The sequence below is a fragment of the Salvelinus namaycush genome, chromosome 20 (genome assembly GCF_016432855.1).
Source record: "Salvelinus namaycush isolate Seneca chromosome 20, SaNama_1.0, whole genome shotgun sequence".
Lineage (NCBI taxonomy): Eukaryota > Metazoa > Chordata > Actinopteri > Salmoniformes > Salmonidae > Salvelinus > Salvelinus namaycush.
In genome coordinates, this window is record NC_052326.1 from 3,851,076 (window position 1) to 3,872,441 (window position 21,366).

Genomic DNA, 21,366 nt, shown 5'->3' on the forward strand with positions numbered 1-21,366 from the left:
TAGGATGTGTTATTTTAGTGTTCCCTTTATTTTTTTGAGCAGTGTATATATATATATACACAAAGTGCGCACCAAAATTAATTGGACAGTGACCATTTTTTTGTTATTTTGGTTCTGTACTCTAGCACAATGAGGGTGAAGTGCAGTCTGTCAGCTTTAATTTGAGGGTATATTCATACATATCGGATGAACCGTTTAGAAATGACAGCACCTTTTGTACATGGTCCCCCCATTTTAAAGTACAACAAGTATTTGTTGAATTGGCTTCATAGATGTGTCGTTAGGCAGGTGTATTCATTTGTGTCGTTAGTGAATGCAGGAGAGCTGTTGATGATAGTGTTGATTCTAGACTTTGCTATTGCCTTTGAAGGTTGTTGTTGGGGTGTGACAACATGAGGAAGACAGCGGTGTTGATGCAAATGAAGCTGGCCATCATAAGGCTCAGAAATGAAAATCAATCGATCAGGAACATTGCAAAACCCTGGGCATGCCCAAGTCAACAGTTTGGTTCATTCATTGACAAGAAAAAAAAACACCTGGTGAACTCAATGTCAAAAGATTGAGGAAGACCACTGTAGTAGATGACCGGAGAATACTCTCTATGGTGAAGAAAACCCCCCCTGACAACAGCCCAACAGATCAAAAACACTCTCCTGGATGCAGGTGTAGATGTGTCAAAGTCTACCATACGTAGAAGACAAAATCAGCAGGACTACAGAGGGTACACTACAAGATGCAAACCACTCATAAGCCTGAAGAACAGAAAGGGAAGATTACAGTTTGCTAAAAAGCACCTAAAAGAGCCCCAAGAGTTCTGGAAAAAAGTATTGTGGACAGATGAGACAAAGATTAACATGTACCAGAGTGATGGAAAGAGGAAAGTGTGGAGAAAAACAAGACATCCCCATGATCCAAAGCATACCACCTCATTCGTGAAACATGGTGTAGGGGGTGTTATGGCTATGTCTGTATGGCTGCCAGTGGAACAGGCTCACTTGTCTTCATCGATGATGTGACTGCAGACAGAAGTAGAACAGTGAATTGAATTCTGAAGTCTACAGAAATATTTTATCTGCTCAGATAAAACCAAATGCCTCAACTCATTGGACGGCACTTCATCATGCAACAAGACAATAACCCTAAACATACTGCTAGAGCAACAAAGGGGTTTTTGATGGCCAAAAAGTGGAAAATCCTTGACTGGCTGAGTCAATCACAGGATCTAAATCCAATTGAACATGCATTTTACATGCTGAAGAGGAGACTGAAGGCAATAAGTCCCCAAAACAAGCAGGAACTGCAGATGGCTGCAGTACAGGCCTGGCAGAGCATCATCAGGGAAGATACCCAGCGTCTGGTGATGTTGATGCATCGCAGACTTCAAGCAGTCATTGCATGCAAAGGATATGCAACCAAATATTAACAATGATTACTTTATTCTACATTATGTTAAACTGTCCAATGTTTTTTGATGCCCGAAAATGGGGGGGACTATGTACAAAAGCTTCTATAATTTCTAAATGGTTCATCCGATATGTATGAAAATACCCTCAAATTAAAGCTGACAGTCTGAACTTCACCCTCATTGTCATTGTATCCTTTCAAACTCAAAGTGCTAGAGCACAGAACCAAAATAACAAAACAATGGTCACTGTCCAATGAATTATGGTGCTCACTGTATATATACACACACATACAGTTGAAGTCGGAAGTTTACATACACTTAGGTTGGAGTCATTAACTCGTTTTTCAACCACTCCACAAATTCCATGTTAACAAACTTTAGTTTGGCAAGTCGGTTATCTACTTTGTGCATGACACAAGTCACTTTTCCAACAATTGTTTACAGACAGATTATTTCACTTATAATTCAATGTATCACAATTCCAGTGGGTCAGAAGTTTACATACACTAAGTTGACTGTGCCTTTAAACAGCTTGGAAAATTCCAGAATATGATGTGATGGCTTTAGAAGCTTTTGATAGGCTAATTGACATAATTTGAGTCAGTGTATTTGTGGATGTATTTCAAGGCCTACCTTCAAACTCAGTGCCTCTTTGCTTGATATCATTGTAAAATCAAAAGAAATCAGCCAAGACCTCAGTAAAAAAACATTTGGAGACCTCCACAAGTCTGGTTCATCCTTGGGAGCAATTTCCAAACGCCTGAAGGTACCACGTTCATCTGTACAAACAATAGTATGCAAGAATAAACACCATGCCATGGGACCACGCAACTGTCATACCGCTCAGGAAGGAGACGCGTTCCGTCTCCTAGAGATGTCCTCTGGTCTGATGAAACAAAAATATATAATGACGTATATAACATCGTTATGTTTGGAGGAAAAAGGGGGAGGCTTGCAAGCCGAAGAACACCATCCCAACCGTGAAGCACGGGGGTGGCAGCATCATGTTGTGGGGGTGCTTTGCTGCAGGAGGGACTGGTGCACTTCACAAAATAGATGGCATCATGAGGCAGGACAATTATGCGGATATATTGACGCAACATCTCAAGACATCAGTCAGGAAGATAAAGCTTGGTTGCAAATGGGTCTTCCAAATGGACAATGACCCCAAGCATACTTCCAAAGTTGTAGCAAAATTGCTTAAGGACAACAAAGTCAATGTATTGGAGTGGCCATCACAAAGCCCTGACCTTAATCCTATAGAAAATGTGGGCAGAACTTAAAAAGTGTGGGTAGAAATTAAAAAGCGTGCAGCACAAGCTCTCTACACAATTTCAAAACAGCTGGGTTAGCCATATTTATGGTTCTGAAGCATTAGCACTGGACAAGCTTACCACAGTGGGCTTCCCCAGAGCTAACAGTGGATTTCAACTTTATGGTCACAAGATTAGGCTGGGAACATGGTTATCTGTAGAAATATGATGATAACGCTATGAAATAATTAGCTGAACACTTAAGCACCTTCCTAATATTGAGTTGCACCCCCTTTTGCCCCCGGAACAGCCTCAATTCGTCATGGTATGGACTCTACAAGATGTCGAAAGTGTTCCATAGGTATAGCTAGCAGCCCATGTTGACGCCAATGCTTCCACAGTTGTGTCAAGTTGGCTGGATGTCCTTTGGGTGGTGGACCATTCTTGATAAACACAGGGAACTGTTGAGTGTGAAAAACCCAGCAGCGGTGCAGTTCTTGACACAAACCAGCGTGTCTGGCACTTACTACCATACCCCGTTCAAAGGATCTTTTGTCTTGCCCATTCACCCTCTGAATGGCACACATACACAATCCATTTCTCAATTGTCTCGAGGCTTAAAAATAATTCTTTAACCCTTCTCCTCCCCTTCATCTAAACTGTTTGAAGTGGATTTAACAAGTGACTTCAATAAGGGATCATAGCTTTCACCTGGTCAGTCACATGGAAAGAGCAGGTGTTCCTAATGGTTTGTGCACGCATTGTATGTACCTTGCTACCTATACATGTAGCACAATCCTTAACACCAAGCAATTAGTGAGTATACACATATGGGATTTAAAGAGTCTAAAAAAAAAAAAAAAGGACACTCACTATATTGACATTTGGGACAAAATGCATTCTTCGCAATAATAGTGAATGTCCATATAACCAAAAAAAAGTAAATAAATCTGATTTTATTTTCCACAAGTATAAACACAAAATAAACAATTATTTTGACTGACTGCTCACCATACAATCCGCCCGTGGTCATGGTGCTGCTTTTATGCAAATGTATACATCTGCCCAGATTATCAGTAATATGAAGGCTGTTATTGCTTGTCCCTAATTTGTACTCAACATTGACACTGGTTAACCACTACTAGAACCATGAATTTACATTTCTAATTGCTTTATTAGCGAATGCTTAAAATTAGTTTGAAGCAATGCTATACTCCTTGAATTAGTTACAATTGAGGCATTTAAATGAACACAACTTCAGTATTTTAATGGTTTATACGCACACAATTGTTAACATACATTTTCAGTTTTTGGTTTGGAAACAATTCTAAAAATAAAAGTTTTAATACACTTAATACAATAATTATATCTATTGCCAAAATCAATACAAAAAAAACAATGAAAAACATGCAAGGTATGTAGTGCATCACAAACCCATAGTTCCAAAAGTCATTTTACCAAAGGCATACGTACAGAACAGTGTTCTAAAGGAGAGAATATCAGAATATCAAAAAGAATCAAATGTGTCATTTATTTCTTTTCAATACTGAGTCTTATTATAATAGTATAAAGGTATGTGCAAAGAAGCGTATTTATTTCTACATTATACATCTGTTTCCACTACTCAATTCTAAGTACTAGCTTATATATCACAACACACATACCCACCACTACCTGTTATGACTGTACGGATGGTCATCTTGCTCATGGAACCAGTCAACTGCTCAAGGTGACAGACAAACACATTTGATTAATCTGATTGATTGTTAAACCATACTTAAATGGAGGGAGGGGAGAACAACCTAAGATACCCAATGCTCTAGCAGATTTAGGTACAGGGATATTGATGGCTTAGCAATTTTGCAGGTCTTGTTGTGTAGTTAATGCACTTGCACTTTTGGCAGACGTGCCAGAAAGGTAAGCTGTGTCAATATTGGGGAAACTCTAGACAAGATTAATAACCATTGGTTTAGGCAATAGCACCTACGACCACGTAAGTAAAAAGGTGTTACAAAACACTAATAGTGTTCTACTCTGAGAAACCAGGTTCCAATTGGAGATAAAATAATGAACTATAAAATCAAAACCAATGGGCCAAAAACACTAGCCTATGACTAAAGGAAAAAAAGACAACCAATAGAAATGTACTTCCAACGGGGATGATAGTTTTAATAAGGGGGGGGGGGGGGGGGAAGGGGGAGGGGGAAGTTGCACATAGCGTTCCTGTTTACCTACTAGTGTCATGAGAAGACATGGTGGTGTCTGTTTAATTATCCTTAAGGGAACTCAATCATCCCGGGGGGGGGGGGGGGGGCAAAAAAGAAACATACACAGCTGGGTTTGACCTAACTCTACCTAACCTCACCTCTCTCTGTACCCCTGTGCCTCCTATCTCACCCATCTCTTTGACCAGACTTCCCTCTCTCTCCCTAGTATCCAAAAGTCTCCTGAGAGGCGTAAACCATGTAGAGGAACCCGTCCTCGTCGTGCTCCTGCTCGTAGATCTCGGAGATGGGCGTGGACACGCTCACCATGCTGTGCTGGTTGACCAGGAGGAAGAAGGCCTGCGTGGGGTTGAGCTGCAGTCGGCGCCTGGAAGAGAATGGGTATACAGGGGGTCAGGGCTGGTCACTACACAATGGACACAATCATTAGGGCACACTGTAGTAAAATGAAAACAAGCAGTTATTTGGCGAGTCCAGGTAGTCCTTCCCTGCTTCAGTCCATTTGGTGCCTAATGAATATGACCCATCTTTTAGCTTGAACCACCTTGAGGTGTTGCATGGTTTGTGTATTCGGAGTACAGGCAAGCATTTCATGCAAGCAAGTTTAAAATCCACACACAGCATTACTATAATTGGCATCAGATTGAATGTCTACCGTCCAGGGGCAGGTCATAGAACGGGCATCGCTTTGAGGATTCAACAATTAGCAATGGATGCACAGAATTAAATAAATGGTACTTGCTAGGTGACACTGTTAGCCGTGATTGTTAGTTTGTGTAACAGACTGAACAAAAGGAGGTGGGACCAAGTCTCTATTATTCGAGTCACAAGAAAGTCAAGTCACAAGGTTCGAGTCGCAAGTAGAACGGGTTGAGTCTCGAGTCAAGTTCAAGCCATGGGAAAAAAAATGTCTATACATGTAATGACTTGTTCAACTACAAATATGTCTATTGAGGCTCCCAGACAGACCTTTTTATTATTTTGTCTACAACACATTTTGATTATGTAAATTGTAAAATAAGGACATTGTAGCAATTGTAACGGGCATGAAATCAGCACAAAGCAAGGCAAGTTGATGTGCTCAGAGTGTAGATTTAGTTACAGGTCTTGGTGACCCAATGGTGAAAGTGCCATATCATACAAAATATACAGTCGTGGCCAAAAGTTTTGAGAATGACAAATATTTTTTTTTTTACCCTTTTTTTTTTTTTTTTTTGGGGGGGGTGGATCAGCTTAATATTGCGGAAAGAATGTTGCTTCCAATGTAATTGTCTGCATCATTTCCAATCCCCCATATTTTTTGGGGTAAATATATATATCCATTCACGTATGCATACATACACATACCTACATAGACATACATACTTTTTTAAAGAGTATACCTTTATTATTATTCCCCGCAAACCCTACCACCGATCCCCCAATTGGAGTAAACTGATAAACATTTCTGTTTTTACCTTCAATTTATACATCTTATACACATTTTACAGACACAGTCTACTTTATAATAGTTCTCTCTTGTTTGTTCTTAGTCCTTCCTCTATTTCTGTTGTCCATCCAGTTTGATTTCCACTTGTAACTGTGCTATTTCACAATAGCTCCGCACCTATACACATTTCACAGATCCCGTATGCCCTACATTGTTTATCTTGTTATTAGTCCCACCCTTCAGCTCCACTCAACCTTTCCCATCTATCTTCCAACATCATCCATTTCGGATTTTTATTTGCCATATATTTTTCAACTGTGCTGTGATGCTTCACAAAAGATTTGAATCTTCCTATTCTCATAGCTTCCACGGATTGTAAATTAAAAATAAACATTTTTGCTAAAATAATTATTATATTATTGATTGATTGACTATGGCTTTTCAAATCCCCCAGTATTGCTATCTGTAGCGTTAGTTCTACGCAAATGTTGCAATTCTTCAACCATTCCTGGACCTGTGACCAAAAACGAGCTACATGCGGACAATACCAAAATAAATGGTCTAATGACTCTGCCTCCTCACAGCAGAATCTACAGAGCTGGGAAGATTGTATCCCCCATATATATATATAACATTCTATTAGTTGCAAGAATTTTGTACAATAATTTAAATTGAAAAATTCGAAGTTTTGAATCCGGCGTTGTTTTGCGTATCAATTCATACACCATGTGCCATGGAATGGGTACATCGAAAATCTCTTCCCAACTATTTTGCAATTTATATGGCACAGCTGTAAGTTTTTTGGTCCTTAAATGAAATTGGTATATGTTTTTATTTACCACACTTTTCTTTAACCATTTATGTTCTTTAATATAAGGCCGACATACAAGTTCCTTACTTTTATCCCCTTCCACCTGCCTCTTCCATTTTTGTGGTAATGCTGCAATTAATTGGTTGTAATTTTGGGTAGAGCAGACATTTCCATATGTCTGTGTTAGCTGCATGTGTGACATTACTCCACCAGTCCTATTTATGATATCATTCACAAAAATTATACCTTTTTTAAACATTTCTTCGATAAATACAGTTTTTTTATCAATTACTATATTTGAATTTAACCACAAGATTTGTTGTACTATTTGTTCCGTCCTTTCAGGTGGATTAAACTGAAATTGCAACCAACTTTCTAAGGCTTGCTTAAAAAATAAAGATATTTTGGAGATTATTTCCTTTTCAAGCAACCGAAAGTGAGCAGGTGTAATCTGAATAAAGGGAAAAAGGCCCTTCTTGAACATAGGATGAGACATTCGTACCAATCTACTAGAGAACCAGTTTGGATTTAAGTATAACTTTTGTATGACTGATGCCTTTAGTGAGAGGTCTAATGCTTTAATATTTAATAATTTCTGCCCTCCGAATTCATATTCGTTATATAAATAGGCCCTTTTAATTTTATCTGGCTTGCCGTTCCAAATAAAATTGAATATTTTTTGTTCATATAATTTAAAAAGCAGGTCACTAGGTGTAGGCAAAACCATAAGCAAATAGGTAAACTGTGATATGATTAAAGAGTTAATCAGGGTGATTTTCCCACAAATAGACAGGTATTTTCCTTTCCATGGTAGCAAGATCTTATCTATTTTTGCTAACTTTCTATAAAAATTTATTGGAGTGAGATCATTTCTTTCTTTTGGGATTTGTATACCGAGTATGTCCACATCACCGTCAGACCATTTAATTGGTAAACTACATGGCAATGTAAAATGTGTATTTTTTAGTGATCCAATACGTAATATGGTACATTTATCATAATTTGGTTTTAATCCAGAGAGGATAGCAAATGTATCTAGATCCTCTAAGAGGCCGTGGAGAGATTCTAGTTGTGGTTTTAAAAGAAAACATGAATCATCAGCGTACAATGACACCTTAGTTTTTAGGCCCTGGATTTCTAATCCCTTAATATTAATGTTTGATCTAATTTTAACAGCTAACATTTCGATGGCAATAATAAATAGATATGCCGATAGTGGACAACCTTGTTTTACTCCTCTAGATAGTTTAAAACTTTCTGAGATGTAGCCATTATTTACTATTTTACACCTAGGGTTACTATACATAATTTTTACCCATTTTATAAGAGATTCCCCAAAATTGAAATATTCTAGGCATTTATATATAAACTCCAGTCGTACTTTATCAAAAGCCTTTTCAAAATCAGCTATGAAAACCAGGCCTGGTGTCCCCGATATTTCATAGTGTTCTATTGTTTCCAGTACTTGCCTTATATTATCTCCAATGTATCGTCCATGTAAAAAACCTGTCTGATTAGGATGAATAATATCTGACAAAACTTTTTTTATTCTATGCGCCAAGCATTTTGCTAGGATTTTTGCATCACAACACTGAAGTGTAAGAGGTCTCCAATTTTTTAAATGGACTGGATCTTTATATATACCACTTGGGTCCTGTTTCAGTAATAATGATATCACACCTTCTTGTTGCGTGTCTGATAATCTATCATTTATATAGGAGTGGTTAAAACAAGCTAATAATGGTCCTTTGAGTATATCAAAAAAATGTTTGTATACTTCCACTGGTATGCCATCCAGTCCTGGAGTTTTCCCATCCTTAAAGGCCCCAATTGCATCAAGTAGTTCCTCCTCTGTAATTAGGCCTTCACATGAGTCTTTCTGTACAGATGTTAATTTTACATTATTATTAGGGAAAAAATCCATACAATTAGTTTCAGTTAGTGGAGATGGAGGAGCCTGAAATGAAAATATATTCTTAAAGTACTTTACTTCCTCTTTCAAAATATCATTTGGTGAATCATGCGTGACTCCATCATTTGTAACAAGTTTTAATACGTTTTTTTTGGTAGCATTTCTATATTGAAGATTGAAAAAGAATTTGGTGCATTTTTCCCCATATTCCATCCAGTTCGCTTTATTTTTGTAATATATTACACTGGATCTTTCTTGAATAAGTTCCTCCATTTCTTTTTGTTTTTCCTCTAACTTATTCTGTGCCTCTATGGTACCGTTTTTATTGTTATCTAACTGTACTGTTAGTCCTTCAATTTCCTTTGTTAATATGGACTCTTTTGATCGAAATTGCTTTTGTTTTATAGATGAGTACTGAATTGCATGGCCTCTAAAGGCACACTTAAAAGTGTCCCATACAATATGGGGATCTGCTGTACCTATGTTATGTCTAAAAAAGTCAGTTATAAATTCTTCTGTCCTAGTTCTAAACAATTTATCATCTAGTAGGCTTTGATTAAATTTCCAATATCCTCGCCCACGTGGAAATTCTGTAAGAGTAATATATATGCCAATTATGTGATGGTCCGACCGCATTCTGTCCCCTATCAAACACTTTTTAACTTTTGGTGCCAGAGAGAATGATATAAGAAAGTAGTCAAGGCGACTAGCTTGATTAAGCCTCCGCCATGTATATCTCACTAGGTCAGGGTATTTAAGTCTCCATATATCCACTAATTCCAATATATCCATGACATTCCTGATTTCCTTAAGTGCCTGAGGGTGATAGTTTGTAGTGTGATTTCCTTTCCGGTCCATAGAGGTATTTAAGACCGTATTAAAATCTCCCACTATAATAATAGAGTCTAGTGTTGCTTGTAGAGTTGATACATTCTTATATATATTGTCAAAGAAGCTTGGATCATCATTATTCGGACCGTATAGGTTAATAAGCCATATATGTTTATTGTCCAATAACATATTTAAAATAATCCATCTACCTTGAGGATCTGTTTGGACAAGTTGCACATTTGGATCAAAGTTATTATTAATTAAAACCATCACCCCTTTTGAATTTCTTTGCCCATGGGAGAAATATATTTCGCCCCCCCAGTTCTTTTTCCACAAAACTTCATCTAAAACTGTCGAATGGGTTTCCTGTAAACAGTAGATATTATAATCCTTCTCTTTTAGCCAGGTAAATACTGATCGTCTTTTCTTATTATCTGCTAAGCCATTACAATTGTAACTGGCTATACTTATTTCACCACTTACCATAATGAGACACACCTTTCAATTATTTTTATCAAAATATATGTTTGTAAACGTCCTATTAAAAAGTAACATAATGATTGAGTGTCTATATAGTTGTACCATGACATTTGCATCTCCACTAAGCAAACCTCCAATTGGTCCCCACTATTCCACCCGCCAAAAGCCCCCATCTCGAGTTGGGTTGTCATCCCAATGACCGGCAGACCACCCCCGACCCCCCGCATCGCACAGCCCCGGACCGACTGGGATCCATCCTTCGAAAAGTGCACACAGCGCCATCCACCGAACCGAAGCAGATCCATTGCCAAATGCATTTCCATCGCCCTCACCTCTATTTTTATTACATATTGCTGTGAATCATCCTCTATAGTCCCTAACATCTTTTACTTCTTCCTTCGCAACAGTTGTGGGATACACACATACACCCACACACATTCAGCCCTTACCCCCACACAACCATAAGCTCACCCTCTCAACAATTGCACCATCCCAGAGCCCAACTCAAGATGGATCATGATTTACAAATGTACTTGCAGTTGCAGCTGCATGAGAAGGCCTGCAAGACCGCGCAAAAAATGAGCATAAATGTAGAGATTTATCTACCATTGTCACATCCTAAATGATGGAGGTCAAATGTACACCTTCTTCCTGAAACACCCACAATACGGTCATCCATTTTGACCATGTTCCCAAGCATCTCCATGCAGTCCGACTTGATTTCGTGCCACCAGGGCCACAATAATATACCCCCTCTCTGAATGTCCGAGTGTGACCCCCTCCCCATGGGTTACTGCAGCTAGTGTTGCCAGCACTGCCACTGCCTGGGTGGGGGCACCCCACCGGAATCCCCACCGGCTAGGTACAAGGTCGTCAAGGTTCTCATTAGCAGCTTTGAGAATTTCCTTGTTTATTATGCTCTCCCTTTAGGGGGCTTTGGCTTTGCAGGACCAACCCTGCCAAGCAGGCTCAGAATCTTGAGGGGGCAGTGCTGCTCTTGGTCCCTGACCTCATTTTGGCTGCATACAGACCGCTTACAGCATGCACATAAAACAGTTAGGGACTTCTCCTTAGTATCTGGGCCATTCATGTGGGTGTCTAGGGTATAGGGCCATGGACCGTACCATTAAAATAGGATAATAAATAATTAGATATAATTTATTTTAAAAATGTAGTTCCCCATGATAGGACAATAAATAAATAAGACGTATAATTCATTATAAAAGTATATCCATCATCTGAACAACATTGAAAGCCCTCTCATACCCGGCCCACAGCAATACACTGGCTCTGGGATATGCAACTATTTCATTACTCACTCACTCAACTTTCCAAACATAACAAATAAAAATAAACACACACCACACCATCCACACATACTGTGCCTTCTGTTTACTTAGTTTTTATCTTCACTATGTAGAAATAGTGCTTGTGTTCAATTAGTTATATATGAAGATTTATAGAAAAGCTATATTTTGTATTGTATTGTTACAATCAATAACCGGGCTTGAATTGTGTTTATTTTCCTCATCTATGAGAACTTTGTAATTTTTTAAATAACCATGGAGTAGTCTTTGTGTCTCTGAACAACTGGTTATCAATATATAGTTTATCAACGACGAGAGCTACTCGTTTCGCTTTTAATCTATTTTCTTTGAAAATTGGATACAGAACTTTGCGCCGTTCTGCAATTTCTTTCGGAAACTGATCATTCATGCCAATTTGTCCCAGCAAGTCTTTTACCCAGGCTTTTAACCATTATTTTATCTTTAAATGAAGCAAATTTGGCAACGATTGGGCGTTCGTACCTCTGCCCTCTCTGTCCGAGGCGGTGTACACGTTCAAGTTGGATCTTATCGATAACTTCGCGTGGAATCTGAAGCGCTGCAAAAAGGAACTCTCTAACTACAGATTCAGGAACCTCTCCTTCTTTCTCTTGGATACCTGTAAGTACCAAATTCTCTCTCATGGATCTAGTTTGTATGTCTAGTAAGCATTCCTTCAGAACGGTGTTCTCCTTTTTAATTTCATTCATTTCGGTTTCAATTTTATTGACTGTCCCTTTTAGCGCGTGTGTTTCCTTCTCCAATGTCGCAGCTTTTTCATCACTCATCTCTAGGCTTGCCTTCAACTCTTTTATATCTTTACTAACTAATTCAAGTATACCCAGTTTGTCATTTATTGATTTTAACAGATCGGTTTCGACCTTTACCATTGCCGGTGGTGAGAATATTAAATCATCAGTGTCGGTTGAGGAGTCACGTTTTCGTTTTTGAATCGGTTCCCCTGTCTTACTCTCCGTCATGTTTGGGTGTTGCTTGTTTTCGTAATATTTGTCGATAAATGTCTCTAATCTTAGGATTTGTTTTGTGTTATTATCCAGATTGAAGGTTATCACCCACCAGATTATTTAGTGCTAATATTTTAGTCTAATTTAGCAGATATTTCGAATATTATGTTTTATCTTGAGGTGCTCTACATAACTTCGTTCAGTCCGCCATTACCTTTACGTTACCTTTACGTCCATTGTGTACGTCCACCGCTGACTTCTATTTTACACGGAACCCAAACCGGCGGCGCGCGAGAATGACAAATATTAATTTCCACAAAGTTTGCTGCTTCAGTGTCTTTAGATATTTGTCAGAAGTTACTATGGAATACTGAATTATAATTACAAACATTTCATAAGTGTCAAAGGCTTTTATTGACAATTACATGAAGTTGATGCAAAGAGTCAATATTTGCAGTGTTCACCCTTCTTTTTCAAGGCCTCTGCAATCCGCCCTGGCATGCTGTCAATTAACTTCTGGGCCACATCCTGACTGATGGCAGCCCATTCTTGCATAATCGATGCTTGGAGTTTGTCAGAATTTGTGGGTTTTTGTTTGTCCACCCGCCTCTTGAGAATTGACCACAAGTTCTCAATGGGATTAAGGTCTGGGGAGTTTCCTGGCCATGGACTCAAAATATCGATGTTTTGTTCCCCGAGCCACTTAGTTATCACTTTTGCCTTATGGCAAGGTGCTCCATCATGCTGGACAAGGCATTGTTCATCACCAAACTGTTCCTGGATGGTTGGGAGAAGTTGCTCTCAGAGGTTGTGTTGGTACCATTCTTTATTCATGGCTGTGTTCTTAGGCAAAATTTTGCCTAAGCCCACTCCCTTGGCTGAGAAGCAACCCCATTACTTGAATGGGATTTGTGCCACAAATGCTAAAACATTAGCATGCGGAAACAATGCCATGGAAATTAAACCAAAGCATGAATTGCTGTCATACATTGTCCATAGACTGGAAACTAATGTGTAATTTTTAATCTGGATGAACTATCCCTGTAACCTGTCCTATCTGAACGGACACAGGTAGGAGGGCAAGACTGCACAGCCTCCCCTTGAAAAAACAAATCTGTCTAATAGGAGTTCAAATACGTACATGTAAGCACTTGGCCCCTCCCAGGACCATACAGTTACCCAATTGGTAATTACAACAAATAAACTGTCTCTACAATATAAAAAGTCAATTTTCACATCCATTGTTACATTCGTCTGAAATCAGGCTTAATGATTCTTATTCAATGTACTGAAACCAAAGCGTGGCGTCCAGGCCACGAAGCCTATGTCTATGTGAACTGAGGCACGCGCACTCCTATTATGCAACCAGAATGACAGAGACGTAGGACAGACACACGGAACTCCGACATAACCCGGGAAATATGAACAAAAGGAAACCATACATTGAATTAAATAAAACGGAAACAGAAAAAAAGTGTTGCAATAAACGGTTTACGAATGAAATTATGAAACGCTAGCAATTATTGTAGGATTAGATGGAATATAGATTTACCACATATGCATTTACACGTGTGAAATCAACTGCAAACATTTCAACAAGAGAACAAAGCACTCTCCACTGATGGGAGTTTGGAGAGCGCAAGTGGAGAGAGACATGCCTTTATGGTGCGTCTTCGCCACAGTAATAATTTTTTCCAAATACAAGCTTCATAAGTAAATAAATGATTAATGATTATTTCAAGTAATTTTGACATACCAAAAGACCAGTAGGCATATGCTGGTAATTGTTGCTTGGTGTCCCATTGCTGGTGAGTTGGCAAAGTAAATAGTTAATATTCTTGATCACCAAACCATTTTTGGAGCTGCATATTTATTTATTAATTATGGCAATCCTCTCTCCCTACATTGTCATTTGTGATGCACCTGATCCTATAGCTGTGCAGCAAATCAGCAATCTGTTCACTAGCTCACCCGACCTGTGTTGAATGCCAGTTTGCTGGTCCAATCAGAGGGCCGAGTGTGCGTTTCACTAGCCAATCTGTTGGATGTTTTTTTTCTTTGGAAGGGCGATGCTGCGGCTACGGTCTCTGGCTGCGTGGAGAGTAAATCCATTGAGGCTCTGTACCACAAAATGAGTGACGACATGACAAAACCTGGCCAGATAATTTCAAGTCATCAGTCTCATGTCAGTCAAGTCCCGAGTTTTGAGGCTCCAAGTCTCAAGTTATTTTATAATGGAGTCTCAAGTCATCAAATTTGTGACTCGAGTCCACAACACTGCTAAAACAAAAGTTTGAATTATATTGAAACAAACTTGAATTAACTATATTGAACAAAAATATGAACGCAACATGTAGGTCCCATGTTTCATGAGCTGAAATAAAATAAAAGATTCCAGAAATGTTCCAAAAACTTCCCAAATGTTGTGCACAAATTTGTTTACATCCCTGAGCATTTTTCTTTTGGCAAAATAATCCATCCACCTGACAGGTGTGGCAAACCAAGAAGCTGATTAAAACAGCATGATCATTACACAGGTGAACCTTGTGCTTAGGACAATAAAAGGCCACTCTAAAATGAGCAACTGTGTCACACACAATCCCACATATGTCTCAAGTTGAGGGAGCGTGCAATTGGCATGCTGACTGCAGGAATGTCCACCAGAGCTGTTGCGAGAGAATTGAATGTTCATTTCTCTACCAACGTCGTTATAGAGAATTTGGGAGTACGTCCAACCGGCCCATGTGTAACCTTGCCACCCCAGGACCTCCACATCAGGCTTCTTCCCTTGCGGGATTGTCTGAGACCAGCTGTGTTCCAGTTCCCACCATCAGCTAATGGGGATCCATAATAAACACAAATACTGAATGAGATGTCATGCCGCATGAGGCAAAAGGTAACTGTGACCAACAGATGCATATCTGTATTCCCAGTTATGTGAAATCAATAGATTAGGGCTTATTTCAATTGCAATTTTGACTGGTATCTTTAAGAAAAAAAAGATTAAACGTAATCTTTCTCTGAGCAATTGTTATGCTTTGAACATACTTAACTAGTGTATGTATTTATTTTAGTATTTTTGCTGATCTGTATCAAGGGTGCCATAATTTCAGACCCCACTGTAGTGCCTTCAGAAAGTATTCACACCCCTTGACTTTTCCCACAATTTGTTGTTACAGACCGAATTAAAAAATGATTAAATTGAGATTGTCACTGGCCTACATGCAGTACCCCATCATGTCAAAGTGGAGTTGTGTTTGACATTTTTACTAATTTAATTTTTTAAATGAAAAGCTGAGGGCCTCCTGAGTGGCGCAGCACAACAGCGCTAGAGGCGTTACTACAGACCCGGGTTCATTCCTGGGCTGTGCCACAACAGGCCGTGGCCGGCAGTCCCATAGGACAGCGCACAATTGGCCCAGTGTCGTCCGGGTTAGGGGAGGGTTTGGCCAGGGGGCTTTACTTGGCTCATCGCGCCCTAGAGAATACTTGTGGCGTGCCGGGTGCCTGCAGGCTGACCCTGGTCGCCAGCTGCACGGTGTTTCCTCCGACACATTGGTGTGGCAGGCTTCCGGGATAAGCTGGAGGGTGTTAAGGAGCGCGGTTAGGCGGTTCATGTTTCGGAGGACGCGTGACTCTCCCGAGCACATTGTGGAGTTGCAGCGATGAGACAAGATCGAAATGGGGGAAGGGGGATGCACTGAACACAAAATGAAACAATTTGAAATGATTTTAGTGAGTTACAGTTCATATAAGAAAATCAGTCAATTTAAATGAATAAATTAGGCCCTAATCTAATCAGATATGAATATGTTGGCCAGACACCTTTAAAAAAAGGTAGGGGTGTGGATCAGAAAACCAGTCAGTATCTGGGGTGACCACTTCATGCAGCGCAACACATCTCCTTCGCATTGAATTGATCAGGCTGTTGATTGTGGCCTGTGGAAAGTTGTCCCACTCCTCTTCAATGGCTGTGCGAAGTTGCTGGATAATGGCGGGAACTGGAACACGCCGTCATACACTTCGATCAAGAGCATCCCAAACATGCTCAATGGGTGACATGTCTGGTGGGTATGCAGGCCATGGAAGAACTGGGACATTTTCAGCTTCCAGGAATTATGTACAGACCCTTGCGACATGGGGCCGTGCATTATCATGCTGAAACATGAGGTGATGGCAGCAGATGAATGTCACGCTCTCTGTATATTTAAATTACCATTGATAAAATGCAATTGTGTCCATTGTCCATAGCTTATGCCTGCCCATACTATAAGGGGCACTCTGTTCAAAGTTGACATCAGCAAACCACTCGCCCAAATGACGCCATACTGCCATCTGCCCGGTACAGTTAAAACCGTGATTAATCCGTGAAGAGCACACTTCTCCAGCGTACCAGTGGCCATTGAAGGTGAGCATATTTGCCCACTGAAGTCGGTTATGATCTCGAACTGCAGTCAGGTCATGACCTTGGTGAGGACGGCAAACACGCAGATGAGCTTCCCTGAGACCGTTTCTGACAGTTTGTGCAGAAATTATTCGGTTGTGCAAACCCAGAGTAAACAAATTTGTGCACAACATTTGCAATAAGCTTTTTGTGTGCATTTCAGCTCATGAAATATGGGACCAACACTTTACATGTTGCGTTTATATTTTTGTTCACTGTATGTAATGCCTTAAAACTGTCATCACATGTGCGCATCATACGGCTTTGTTTACAAACCGTAAGATAACTCAAGTAGAACGTGGCAAAACGATACTGGTAACTAACCCCTTTTCAGCGATGTTATGACTTTTAGCTGGCATGCCGGTAAAAGCACACTGTTGTGACTAGATGCCATAGTGTTAATTTAACGTTACACTATTTTCCGAAGAACGAAGATATCCGACAGCAGTGGCTGCTTTTCATTTTGGGTGGACAGGCTGCATCGAAAATTACAATCATGTCATGAGTGTGCAGTAATTGTTAAGGACTGGGGGAGTTCAGGATTTTAAAATATTTTTTTAAAGAATTGAGCAAAATCCTACAGGAAAATCTGGTCTTTCCCACCAGACACTAGGAGATTAATTCACCTTTAAGCAGGACAATAACCTAAAACACAAGGCAAAATATTTACTGGCGCTTGCTTACCAAGAAGACAGTGAATGTGGCAGTTACCATTTTGACTTCTATTCATTTGAAATCTATTTGAAAATCTAAGGCAAGACCTGAGAATGGTTGTCTAGCAATTATCAACCCCCAATTTGACAGAGCTCGAAGAATTCTGACATAAAAAAAAGTGAAAAGCACTTTTCCCAGAAAAACTTAACGCTGTAATGGCTACCAAAAGGTGTCTACATAAAGTGTTGACTCATTGGTATGAATACATTTGTAAATTATATACAGTGACTTGCAAAAGTATTCACCCCCTTGGCATTTTTCCTATTTTGTTGCCTTACAACCTGGAGTTAAACATTTATTTTTTGGGGGTGGGGTTTGTATCATTTGATTTACAACACATACCTACCACCTTGAAGATGCTAAATCCTTTTATTGTGAAACAAACAAGAAATAAGACAAAAAACGGAAAACTTGAGCGTGCATAACTATTCCCCCCCCCCAAAGTCAATACTTTGTAGAGCCACCTTTTGCAGCAATTACAGCTGCAAGTCCCTTGGGGTATGTCTCTATAAGCTTGGTACATCTAGCCACTGGGATTTTTGCCCATTCTTCAAGGCAAAACTGCTCCAGCTCTTTCAAGTTGGATGGGTTTCGCTGGTGTACAGCAATCTTTAAAACTCTCTTTTCAATGAGTTTTCATTGAATACAGATTTCTAATTGACCTTAGAGCTTGAGGTAGTCACCTCATACAAGTACTTGGGAGTATGGATAGATGGTACACTGTCCTTCTCCCAGCACATATCAAAGCTGCAGGCTAAAGTTAAATCTAGACTTGGTTTCCTCTATCGTAAATCGCTCCTCTTTCACCCCAGCTGCCAAACTAACCCTGATTCAGATGACCATCCTAGATTACGGAGACGTAATTTATAGATCGACAGGTAAGGGTGCTCTCGAGCGGCTAGATGTTCTTTACCATTCAGCCATCAGGTTTGCCACCAATGCTCCTTATAGGACACATCACTACACTTTATACTCCTCTAAACTGGTCATCTCTGTAAACCTGTCTCAAGACCCACTGGTTGATGCTTATTTATAAAATCCTCTTAGGCCTCACTCCCCCCTATCTGAGATCTACCAGAGTCTCCACATACAAAACCCGTTCTGCCAGTCACATTCTGTTAAAAGGTCCCTAAAGCACACATCCCTGGGTCGCTCGTCTTTTCAGTTTGCTGCAGCTAGCGACTGGAACGAGCTGCAACAAACACTCAAATTGGGCAGTTCTCAATCTCTTCATTCAAAAGACTCAATCATGGACACTTACTGACAGTTGTGGCTGCTTCGCGTGATGTATTACTGTCTCTAACTTCTTGTCCATTGTGCTGTTGTCTGTGCCCAATAATGTTTGTACCATGTTTTGTGCTGCTCCTGTCGTGATGTGTGTTTTGTCCAATAGTTATTTATTAATTCATCCATCTATCTATCTCAGCCCCCTTCCCCACAGCAGGCCTATTGTTAGGCCGTCATTGTAAATAAGAATTTGTTGTTAACTGACTTGCCTGGTTAAATAAATGTTAAATAAAAAAAATAAAAAAAATAAGGGCTCTGGAAATAAGAATATCTTGTTTGCTAAATGAACAAAAGGCCATGCCATTGCACAGCCATAGGCTTCTACAAGCAAGCTCCACTGCTGAGGTTACTTGAAGATTGTGTGCCACGATATAATATTACGGTTTCAATAAATCAATCTTAAATGTTTTCCTGGCGCACGTTAGGTCCCTTGATACCAATTGAACGCCACAGCGTATCTGAACATTGTTGCTGACCAAACCCAATAGAGCATCTTAGGGATGAAATGAATGAGCTATTATATGAGCATTATATGAGCATGAATGTACCACCATCCAATCTGCAGTGATGCCATAGCGTCAGCATGGACCAACATCGCTGTGGAACATTTCCAACACCTTGTAGAATCCATGCCCTGAAGAATTCAGGCTGTTCTGGATGCAAAAGGGGGGGGGGGGGGGGGGGGGGGGTCTGATCCGGTACTAGATAGTGTACCTAATAAATTGTCCAGTGAGTGTAAAATGCATTCGGAAAGTTATCAGACCCCTTGACTTTTTCCACATTTTGTTACATTACAGCCTTATTCTGAAATTGATACGGTTTTTTCCCCTCAATCTATTTTTACCTTTATTTAACTAGGCAAGTCAAATTTACAATGACGGCCTACCCTGGCCAAACCCTAACCCAGACGACGGTGGACCTATTGTGCGCTGCCCTATGGGACTCCCAATCACGGCCGGTTGTGATACAGCCTGGAATCGAACCAGAGTTTGTAGCAACGTCTCTAGCACTGAGATGCAGTGCCTTAGGCCACTCGGGAGCCCCAGATCTACACACAGTACCCGCAAAACACCAGAAAACCAGCATCCCAGAGTTGCCTCTTCACTGTTGACATTGAGACTGGTGTTTTGTGGATACCATTTAATGACGCTGCCAGTTGACTGTTTCTCAAACTAGACACACCAATGTGCTTGTTCTCTTGCTCAGTTGTGCACCGGGGCCTCCCACTCTTTCTTTTCTGGCTAGTGTCAGTTTGCACTGTTCTGTGAAGGGAGTAGTACACAGCGTTGTACGAGATCTTCAGTTTCTTGGCAATCTCTCGCATGGAATAGCCTTCATTTCTCAGAACAAGAATAGACTGATGAGTTTCAGAAGAAAGTTCTGTTTCTAGCCATTTTGAGCCTGTAATCGAACCCACAAATGCTGATGCTCCAGATACTCAACTAGTCTAAAGGCCAGTTTTATTGCTTCTATAAAATCAGCACAATAGTTTTCAGCTGTGCTAACATAATTGCAAAAGGGTTTTCTAATGATCAATTAGCCTAACGCAACGTGCCATTGGAACACAGGAGTGATGGTTGCTGATAATAGGTCTCTGTACGCCTATGTAGATATCCCTTCTTTTTTTAAATCAGCCGTTTCCAGCTACAATAGTCATTTACATCGATCACCACATTCTTTTGGAGAGACTGGAAACCCAAATTGGTCTACACGGACAAGTTCTGGCCTGGTTTAGATCTTATCTGTCGGAAAGATATCAGTTTGTCTCTGAATGGTTTGTCCTCTGTCAAATCAACTGTACATTTCGGTGTTCCTCAAGGTTCCGTTTTAGGACCACTATTGTTTTCAGTATATATTTTACCTCTTGGGGATGTCATTCGAAAACATAATGTTAACTTTCACTGCTATGCGGATGACACACAGCTGTACATTTCAATGAAACATGGTGAAGCCCCAAAATTGCCCTCGCTAGAAGCCTGTGTTTCAGACATAAGGAAGTGGATGGCTGAAAACTTTCTACTTTTAAACTCGGACAAAACAGAGATGCTTGTTCTAGGTCCCAAGAAACAAAGAGATCTTCTGTTAAATCTGACAATTAATCTTGATGGTTGTAAAGTCGTCTCAAATAAAACTGAAGGACCTCGGCGTTACTCTTGACCCTGATCTTGCTTTTGACGAACATATCAAGACTGTTTCAAGGACAGCTTTTTTCCATCTACGTAACATTGCAAAAATCTGAAATTTTCTGTCCAAAAATGATGCAGAAAAATTAAATGTTACTTCTA

The 21,366-nt window shown here is 39.9% G+C and overlaps 1 protein-coding gene across 1 annotated transcript in view; it reads right to left on the reverse strand.

The window, feature by feature from the left end:
* Positions 1-3,812: 3,812 nt before the first annotated feature.
* The window catches only part of map1lc3a (microtubule-associated protein 1 light chain 3 alpha), a 30,054-nt gene continuing 12,500 nt past the window's right edge, over positions 3,813-21,366 (reverse strand). The window contains exon 4 of the mRNA XM_039015588.1: positions 3,813-5,250. Within this exon, the coding sequence (XP_038871516.1) occupies positions 5,088-5,250 (163 nt within the window). The 3' untranslated portion in view covers positions 3,813-5,087. The remainder of the gene's footprint in view (positions 5,251-21,366) is intronic.